The 10273-nt window shown below is 39.5% G+C and overlaps 1 protein-coding gene across 1 annotated transcript; it reads right to left on the bottom strand.

Moving 5' to 3' along the window:
* Nucleotides 1-3717: 3717 nt before the first annotated feature.
* LOC132988101 (beta-2 adrenergic receptor-like) lies at nt 3718-9285 on the bottom strand. The gene is made up of 4 exons (XM_061055252.1): nt 9052-9285; nt 5937-6075; nt 5516-5807; nt 3718-4781 (listed from the first exon to the last, which is right to left on the bottom strand). Exons 2-4 carry the CDS (start codon nt 6070-6072, stop codon nt 3779-3781), a joined length of 1431 nt encoding a protein of 476 aa, XP_060911235.1. The 5' UTR covers nt 6073-6075; nt 9052-9285; the 3' UTR covers nt 3718-3778.
* Between the last annotated feature and the right edge of the window lie 988 nt (nt 9286-10273).

Here is a 10273-nt window from a genome sequence, read left to right as displayed (position 1 = left end):
GGTTTTGAAGTCACAGCCCAGAATGTCTGTGTGTGATCTGTGTGGATTAAACTGTCAACAGGAGTGTGTGTGTCTATGTGTCTCTGTGTCTGCAAATGCTTCAGTCTTTTTAGGTCTGTGATCACACAGGATGTACCTGTCCATCAGCTCTGTAGTGCTAGTTAACACATCATAACAGGATAAGACAACGACACACCCAGACAAATGAGAAGTTCACTGACCACTTCCTGATTTTGAGGCAGGCTTCTTAGAAAAAGAGAATATAGGGAGATAGTAGACAGTGAACTATTAAAGATTTCTATATAATTACCCTGTAAATAATCAAAATGATAGGATTTTAGAGAAAAATAAACAAGACAGTATGCCAAATTCAGTTAAAGTACTGTCGTTATATAAATGTATTATGAATGTCTACAAATAGTCACTGATACTTCTCAGTGTTGAGATTGACACAATATACACCATTTGCAAACACTCACTGGACAATTGAATTACAGGTTAAAGACACACATTTAACATGTAAATAAATACAGCTGACATCGACACATACAAAATACATGTAAGTATATTTTCCTTTAATAAGAATATGTACTTAACTTGAAACTTAACATTAACATGCACGCGCACACACACACACACACACACACACACACACACACACACACACACACACACACACACACACATATGCACACTATGTTTTCACATCCCCCTGTAAAGCTGCATTGGTGTATTAAGGAAGTGTAGCTGGTTATATTTCCTCTGCAGCAGCTGATACTGTAGCTGTTGTGATTGCCTGCACCTGTCACTGTGCGTCATGCCCCATGCCTCACACACACACATGCACATGTTTACACTTTACCATTAATACTAACAGGCATTTAGGAGGGTTTATATGAATAGCATGCATGAGTGAATCAGCACAAAAAGCCTCTGTCTGATGAGTTTGGATCAATAGATCAAAGAGTCAGATATCCTGTTCTCGTTTTTTTTTTTTACAAAGAGCCTTTTGATGCAAAGCCCCTCCAAAATTTCCATGTAATTACGGTCTTTTAAAATGTTTTTTAATTAAAACGTATCGACTTTCTTTCTTTTCTTTCTTTTTTTTTGTCATAATTGCTCCTTTTGGTCAACAGCACAAAGTTCTGTCTCCTTGACAAATCACTGGTTCTAAAATGAATTGCAGCAGAACATTTGGCACTGGATTTTTCACTGTGAAGGACAAGATTTCCATTTAGTACAACGTCACACGATTTAAGCTGATTTTAACCTCAGAAAAGCATACTTTTGTCTATCTAACACAAACACAACTCCCCCCCCGCCCACACACACACACACATACACACACCAACAACCATGCAAACAAACAGAGTTCAGAAGACAATTAAACTTCACACATTGTCGTTTTACTCAAAAATGTCATACCATCTTGATAATAAATATTTGCACAGCTGAGATGACATGCATGTGACTGACGGAGGTAGAAAGTAGAAATAATTAATCTGCTACGAAGCTTTGAAGCAAATTTCAGATCAAGATATTAGATGACTTTTCAAAGCTGCATTCACTCTTTCTTTCAAGTTCCAAAAATAATAACATGACACAAAATGCACAATAAAACAGCCTGGAGCATTTGTTCTCTTTTGTGAATCAGAACAAATTGTTGACTTTAAAATTCTAAATAAAAGTACACTGCACTATCCCCACCCCAATACTTACATTTAAATAAGTTATGAATGTGACATGGCACTTTACAAGCTATACAATGCACACAAAGCAAATAAACACAGCATACAATCAGATTCACACGGAGCAGTTGGATTTAATTGTATTTAAGATTACTGTAATCGGGCTAATTTATCACATAAGGTTTTTTTTAAACTATATGTGAATGAATAATTACCCTTAACTACAGTAATATGTCTGCTTTATCTCAGGGTGTGTGACAGGCAGGGTTATTGAAACATATCCCTCTCCAGGAAAGTAATCTCCACAGCTCTGCCTGAGAGGTTATGCCTCTCTTGTTTCGAAGGTAAAGCCGACAGAATAAAGAAAAACAGTGGATTTCTTAAAAAAAGAATGAACATAGTTTGAGGGTAAAAAGTAAAGTGAAGACAGAGAGAGAGAGGGAGGAAAAAGTAGTCACAAGTTTTGTGATATGTGAGTTTTTATACAGCAGTAAATGATTCTGGACAAGCGAAGAGGTTTATCAGAGAGGAATTCAAAACAGGCTTTCTGTTTTTATAGCTAGGTTATTACAAAAGAGCCTGAAATGAGACCTTTTGTTCCAAGTAAGACTTTCAGTAACAGGAAAACAAAATGATCAGTCCCTTTCATTCATGGCTGTGTGTTCTGGCGTACACGTTTGTTGCTGGCAGACAAGTTTATTAATAACACTGCAAACGTGGTGCTATGTCCCTGCTAGTTCAGTCTGTTCTGATGGTTTATATAGAAAATAATAACACAGCTTGGTCTGATGAATTTCATATGGCACAGTGTGTTTTGGACATCAGAGGCTTCAGTCATTTTCCTGCATGTTCATTAAACCTCACCTTAAACGACTTTTCCTCCATCAGCAGCTTGCTATGTGTGAGTGGTCCCTTTAACAACAAACCATTGTCAGTTAAAACAAGAACAGTATGTCATTGTCACATAAAAGATTTATCTCCCCTCAAAGCATGGTATGGGAACTGAGGAGCATGTGCAGAACGCCTAGGCTTGTTTGGGTCTGATAGAGGTGAGTACCTGCAAGAGAAAATCTATTACCAACAGAATTACGCAGACTGAGAGTCTGTGGAGAAATGTATGTTACTGTACACTGCTGTCTCTGAAAGCATTATCAGATACAGGATAACAGCCTGGTATGGTCACTTGTCTGTTCAGCTGAAATCACAGACAACTTGTCTTGTGCAGACTGCTATGAAAATCATCCATCTCACCAAACACTCTGTGAGCAGTCTGTTGTTTGACAGGCACAGAAAGTAATGTCTGACCCTACCCACATTCTTCACGCTGAGTTTCAGCTTTTACCCTCTGGGAGAAGATTCAGGGTCACTCACACCAGGCTGAATAAACATTCATTTGCACCAATGTCCATTATTTTCTGAATAACAGGTAATGTAGAATGTGCCCAGGGGCCGTGCAATATGTCACTACTGTAGGAAGGTGTTTTACGTTTATGTATGTATGCATGTATTTTACAATTAAGTATATAGGCCATTATCTTATCTTATTATCTGATCTGGTTGTCTGATCTCAAGAAATCTGACTTAGAATGATTTCAGTTGGACTAAAATGTTTAAATGTCATTTAAAAGTCAATTTTTAGTCGGACTAACAATACATATAAAAAACCTCCTCTCAGTATATATACTGAGAGGAGGTTTTTTATTTCTCTTTGGAAATGCTTGTTTTTATCTTGTCTGATTATAATTAATTTTCAGGCTGTCTTTTAAAAAACGTTTATATTGCGCTGGTAAATGATATTGAATGCAATCTGCAGTTAAATGTTCCAGTAAGACCTTATTTAAAAACAACAACTTATTTGTGTTGCTGCATTTGTGATTTACACTGTAATTGGAAAAGGATCAGGACCAAGACCAGTTAACATTGACTGAAAAAAAAATAAAAAAAAATAAATAGAGTATTAACTGAAATGTTACAGCCTCTAAAACAACCTGAAAGTTGGATCATTTGTGACCAAAAGCAGACATCTGGACCATCATCAATCTTCTGTTTACTTCTTGGCATTACACACACGATCTTAAGTCTAACACTGGTCAAACATTAGAAGCCAGGTTTTCCTGACAGCCCTCATTTGCAGAACTGTTTGCCTGCCAGTTTGTCAGGGAACCAGGAGCTACATCCAAAACCTGCTCACAGCTTGAAGACAGAGGAGTCACAGTTAGCTTCTTGCTGTCTGGATTAGAGTTCTCTAAACACCCTTTCCAGACTGGTCTCTGCTGAACATCCTCCCCTCCATGACCATTCAGCGCTGCCTTCATGTTCGTTCTACCGGGGGGCTTGGAGTTATAGTCTCTCTCCCTGCACCACCTCCATGCTCTACCCCTTTTCCCCCTCAGACAGAGTATCTCCTGAAAAGCGTGCCTGAAGTCCGGGCTGCGGCAGTAGATGAGTGGGTTGAAGGCTGAGTTGGAGTATCCCAGCCAGTTGAGGAGTCTAAAGAGCAGCCTCACGTCACCCAGTTTGAGGAAGGTCATGAGGATGTTGAGGATGAAGAAGGGTAGCCAACACAATGTAAAGGTTCCCATAATGATCCCCAGAGTTTTTACAGCCTTGTGCTCCTTAAGACAGAACTTAAGTCGCTTTGTGGCAGAGTGTTTTCCTTCCACCCTTCCTTTACCAGTGTCTGTACCGCCTGTTTTCTCCATGATAAGACTGTCCTCCCCCGCATCATCTCCCTCCTCAGCTCCTGCCCTGAGTTTACACACTGCAGCCTTATCGTCAAGATATTTCCGCTGTGCAGTGTAATGCAAGTTATTGAAGTGCCTCTCCCTCCCTCTGATCTTCTCCAGCTGTTTCTGAGCCTCCTGGAAGACCCGGCTGTACAGAAAGATCATCACCACCAGTGGCAGGTAAAACGACACGATGGAGGAAGACACTGCATACGCTACATTTGTGTTGAAATCACAGCAGTACTCGTTATCCAAACACACTCGAGCTTTCTCATCATCTGACACCCACAGCTTCAGATGGATGGGCAGGAAGGAGATGAGGGAGGCCACGACCCAAACCCCGAGGACCACCGCAAAGGCCCGACCCCTTAAACAACAGAAGATGGGAAGCAGATGAGCGAAAGCACAGATAACTGAGAAATACTGTACAAGGCTGCCATTAAGTGTTACAAAAGTGTTCTTAAAGCTACATGAAAACAATAACTTGTTGCATCTTTTACCTCCTGTTATACAGTGGTCTGGTTAGATGATTAATTCTGATTGGCTGCAGGGTGTCAATTCATTTCTAATAATTGGACCTTTGAAGTAGTTCTGGTGAAACTGTCCGTTTACAGTCCTAAATAATACACTGACCATGTGTTGGCCTGTATCAAAAGGGACACAGTCGAAACTTCTCTTTGTTTGACATCAATTGAGTCATTTTAGTAGGTTACCTCTAGAGCCAAAAAGTCTTTTTACACTAAACAGCAGTGCTCCCGAAGATTTGAAACAGACTTCTCCAACAAGTTTCATTATAAGTTGTATGTTTAATAAAGAAAGGCTTCTTCCCAAACCAGTCATTAACAAATTGCTACAAAACCAATTGATAGAACTATTACTATTATACTACTCTTTGACCATTATTGGTTAAAATTTTCTGAAAATGTTGTACCTCTGGCCTAAAAATGTGATAATTCAACAAGTTTTGCACTTCATGGACTGAAAACTTCTGCTTCATTAGGTTGGCAGAGGGTCTTGATGTAGAACATGCTGGAAAGTTTGAGAGTATCTGGTGTGGGAGCAGTATGCCCTCATAGCTGGACCAGAATGTCTTGGTCATACCTGGTGAGCATGGTTGGGTAACGTAGTGGCGAGGTGATGGCGAGGTAGCGGTCCAGAGCGATCACACACAGGGTTTCAATGCTGGCCGTCACACACAGAACGTCAGTAGCTGTCCAGAACTCACACATGAAGTTTCCAAACTGCCAGGCTCCCAGCAGGATGTAGCTGGAGCCAAAAGGGACCACAACCAAACCCATGATGAGGTCAGCAAGAGCCAGTGAGGCGATGAAGAGGTTGGTGACTGTCTGGAGCCGCTGAAACCGTATGAGGGCTGTGATCACCAGAACATTACCTGGTCAGGAGAAAATATTCTTTAATAGAGGATTCTTTAGGAGACATGAAAATGCTGTCTTCATTATTTTTAATTTCATGAATTGAATAATATATAAATGATTATCTAATAGAAATGATAACAACTTACCAAAAACTATGGCTAGAACCAGTATAGACATCGCAACACCCAGTAGCACCAGCTCTGCATCGCTGTACTCCAACGATCTGTCTGGCCAATCAGAGAGCAGGGAGGAGTTGTTTTGCTGTGATTGGTTCCGGTCCATGATCTACAGTCAGAAATCAAAGGACAATAAACCCTTTTTAATGAATTAGCACAGCACAGAACTGTATGGCCAGTTCAGACTTAAAGTCCGACTGTGTTCCAGGACAGCTTTAAGAAGTAATCAAACAAGTCATATTATTCTATTAAAGATGCTTAATGTGTTAAATATCATGTAAATACACCTCGAGAATGAACTGAGACTTTTGATGTCAGAAGCATTTTTGTTTTCATTTAAATTCAGAGTAGTGTCATCCGATTGGTTTCAGGGGGAAACCTTCATGTGGAGAGTAAAACAGGCGGAATGCATCAGCTGTTCCTGAAACCGTTCAGCTGTAATCCGATGACGATTTAGCTTTTACTAGTCTACATTAGTCTCTATAAAACAGACGTCTGCGTACATGGGACGATAACAGGCTGGTTGTTGACGTCAACTCTACACTTCAACTCCACTGTTGTCCCTCAAAGTCGGACTGTAAAAAATGACAGCTGCATGGAAAGGGAAATTCTTTAACGTTTAGCGTAACAACTGCTGCCTACACTGGAAGCCACAAAAATAGGCTGACGCTCCAAAAGGCTAGATCTTGGGAATATCAGCCTAGAGCGTGATGCTCATGTGTGGTCCTACACAGAAGAAGTTATCTGTTTGTGTAATCAGGAATCCATCAGGTCCAGCTTTCTGTATGTCGTTGTTTTTAACCCACTTTGTTAACTTATATGTAATATTAGCTTTGATTACTGCTGGGATTTTATAGTTAAGGGGAGTAATGTCTGCATTATTTGTGATAATTGATTGCAGAATGCACAGAAATGAAGGGAGTGAGAGAAGGAATAACGTGCCAATATGTCCGTGTCTAGACTTAATAATGGTTGTTATGTTCATATGCAGTTGGTACCGAGTTTACATTTGGCTTCTTGGCTCTTATCTAATCACTCAGTGCAAGCTTGTGCCAAAGCTGGGAGAGATGAATGGTTGGAAAGTGTTTGAAGATTTGAAAGGTTGTTTGAGCTACACCAGAAAATGTGGTAAGGTGTTGGCAGAAGAGCACTAGCAGAAACAGTAGCCTAAAGTTCTTGCACCTTGTTGGATAAGTTGGACATAACAGTAACATGAATGGATTCACTTCACAATATGAACTTTTTGATTTTGTGCAGCTTCTCAATTTCACAATTATTGTGAATATCTATGCAGCATAAGACACCAGGCCGAATGATTCAGCTTTCATTTCTAGAGGCTGGCAAAGCAGGAGGCTCTTTCAGAGCAGAGCAAACTTCGTCCTCAGAGGTTTAGGATGATAAGTAATCCTGCAGTAGCTTCTTGTTGTCTGAGCCATGTTATACCTGTTTCCCAAAGGTCGAAGTGAATTTATTTTGGTTTGTTTGGTTAGTTCAAAGAGAACAGCTTGTACAGCTCAATTTGTAAATGCACTTTAGACTACGTGTGGCTGTTTGGTTAACTGGATCTTCTGTGTTCACACACACTTAAATTGATATGTATGTTGGCTTTATTCCAACACAATCTTAAAACAACACACTTAAATGCCAGCTGAAAAAGGAGGCATTGATTCACATGTGTTTACCCAGTTTAACCCTGGTCAATGAGTAAAGAGTTACAGATATCTGGATGAGTTTAAATTTTTCTTTTACGATTAGTGGAATCAAGTTATGCCACACTGTCATTACATTACAGAACAGTGAAAATAAATGGTCAGTGTTAGTATGCTGTCAGTCCTATTTGTAGTCTGTGTGAAAATGTAGAAACCCAGTTCAACGCATTACCATTATAACATAGAAGACGTAGAAGTGCCAAAGGGTTGGTTGAATGATGGATCTGCTGTTAATCTAACCTCAAAGTCATTACAAAAATCAATATTTTATTACTGATGCTTGGACAGGTGTTTAATTAATGAATACCTTAAGAAAAGTCCATTCTGCTCTTGACAGGTCATAATACATCAATGCAAGGCTTTAACCACAGACATCTTTTCATATTTTATTTATGTTTATTAGATGCTCTTTGTGCTTTGTGCTTTTTTTATGCAGCTCAAAGATAACACTGCAAAATTTCACTGTGATAACCCTTAAATGGTACCTTGTGCCTGTTCACTGCCCCCATTGATCAGATCAATAATCTAAGTTGTAGTCAAGCCTGTGAAAGAGGCTCTGCTCGCTCTGTTTAAACAGTTACACAGGGAATACAAAGAAACCTGACCAGCTCTCTGAGGCCAACAATCAAACACAATATTAAGGCTGAGATAGCTTAGCGGTGATTACACTTAAACACACTCCAATGCACACAGTAACGTGAAAAACACAAATACAAAAACGACACTCACAGACCACCCATGTTTCTGTAGTGCTTTGTGGAATAAACAGATTATAGTGGACCAAACAGTGAGGTAAGACAAATGTCTTACTCTTTATGAAAACACAAAAGCACACATGACAACTGAGTCATTAAATATGTTGCTGTCCTGATAAAATAACATAAATGTAAATATGAAAAACTGTAACACTTTTTAAATATCTTGCTTATTTCTAATGACAAGGTGTGGCCAGAGGGGTGAGCATTGAGATTATAGAAAATAGGATCAGCTGGGAGTTGTGCTTTTCAAATATTTTAAGATTTAAGAATTTCATCCCACATGCAGCAGAAGAATTTGCGATATCCACTCTTATCCTATTATACAGAGCTTTTAATGAAATGTTTTTTGTTTTTTTCTTTTTACATGGTCAAAGTTAGTGAAAATCTGAGAGTATGAAATTGCCTTGTTTCAAGTTTATCACATACCATCAATCTACAATCGATTAACTTCAAGCCTTTAATAATTATAAAATGTGTGAAGCAGTATAGACACTTCTGTAAAACTGTCCCTTCAAAAATTCCTTGTGTCTTCACATTTAGATGTTTGAAAGTGCATTTTTGTAAAGATTTGTGTTCATGAAACATATGTGCATTTAAAATTGCAGTTAAATTTCCTACCTCCTGGCACTGACTTCTGCTGTATAATCCAGTGATTAAATAATCCCGACACTTTAAAATCCACAGCCCAAAAGACCATTATAATGTGTTTGTCAGCGGCTTTTTTAGTTTCTCTTCCTCTTCTTCTGAGTTATGAACGTTAGGTTTTGTGTCACATGCAAGCACACACACACTCTCCGTGTTGCTCTCTCTTTCCAGCACACGCTCATGAATTGACACTCTCAGTCAGCCCTCAACCTCACTTGCCCTTTTGGAGCAGCTGAGCCTGTCCTTTTTATACACAAGCCCTCATGACATCACAGCAGGACAGTAGCCAATCAGAAGGCAAGGAATGGTTTTCTGGGTATATTGCATGTCTGCAGTGTTCTGACAGCTAGGCTGCACCCTGTGCCTTCAGGGAAACATTAGTTTCTTAACCTTTAATTTATTCAGGGTGGGTATTCTCAGCTCTTTTTCCGTACCACTCTGTGGTAGTTGCTGTATAGAAACACTGTCTTTTGATTTTGGCTGTTAAATTGCTGCATTGAGCAGTTTAAACCCTAATGAGCTATGTTCCCCTAATAAGACCTACAGAACAGTATGCTGAACCACATCTTACTGAGAAACGGCGGTAAAAATGGTTGCTCCCAAGTTTAATAATAATAGAATCAAAATGTGAGGATATAGAAACCTGAACCTGAAGGTGAACTCTTGCAACAGGAAACAATGCTGCAGGTTGAATCAAGGTCAGAGAGCCAATGTTCAGACTGTAAGATAAAGTAATTTGTGTTCAGTCTCTTGCTTTATATGATATATAGAACTACGTCCTAGACCTCCATCTGAGTCTGCTCAAAGTCTGGGTCAACTCTGTCCTTGAAAAAAATCACTGACCTTGAATAAAGTCACTCTCTTCAGTCTCATTGTGCTGACACAACCAGTTGAGTTGGTGAACCATCAATGATGATCAAAGCAATTAACTCACTCTCAAGTAGGTGTTCCACAAGGATCAGCTCTGAGCCCCCTACTGAAACCCACCTCTTCTAGTCCTTGCAGCTTTCAGACAGGGCAGTGAGGAACTAGTTCTTCTCCAAGTCACATCTGACCCTCCACTCGGGTCTATCCACCATGCGTCTGCTTGTGGACCATTCACTTCCATCTCACCCTGATGAATTAATCTAATTTAGAATACAGTATTATCACATAAAAATACAAACACAACCAGCCAAATGTCCCTGAACAGTGT

This window comes from Labrus mixtus, chromosome 14, assembly GCF_963584025.1.
Source record: "Labrus mixtus chromosome 14, fLabMix1.1, whole genome shotgun sequence".
Lineage (NCBI taxonomy): Eukaryota > Metazoa > Chordata > Actinopteri > Labriformes > Labridae > Labrus > Labrus mixtus.
This window is presented reverse-complemented; position numbering and strand designations above follow the sequence as displayed.

What these genes read in the sequence shown, in the direction of transcription:
- LOC132988101 (XM_061055252.1), bottom strand. Translation starts at nt 6,072, where the DNA reads ATGGACCGGAACCAATCACAGCAAAACAACTCCTCCCTGCTCTCTGAT. An exon ending in GGTTCTAGCCATAGTTTTTG is followed by an intron (nt 5,808 to 5,936) that starts GTAAGTTGTTAT and finishes TCTCCTGACCAG; the next exon opens with GTAATGTTCTGGTGATCACA. An exon ending in TACCCAACCATGCTCACCAG is followed by an intron (nt 4,782 to 5,515) that starts GTATGACCAAGA and finishes CTGTTGTTTAAG; the next exon opens with GGGTCGGGCCTTTGCGGTGG.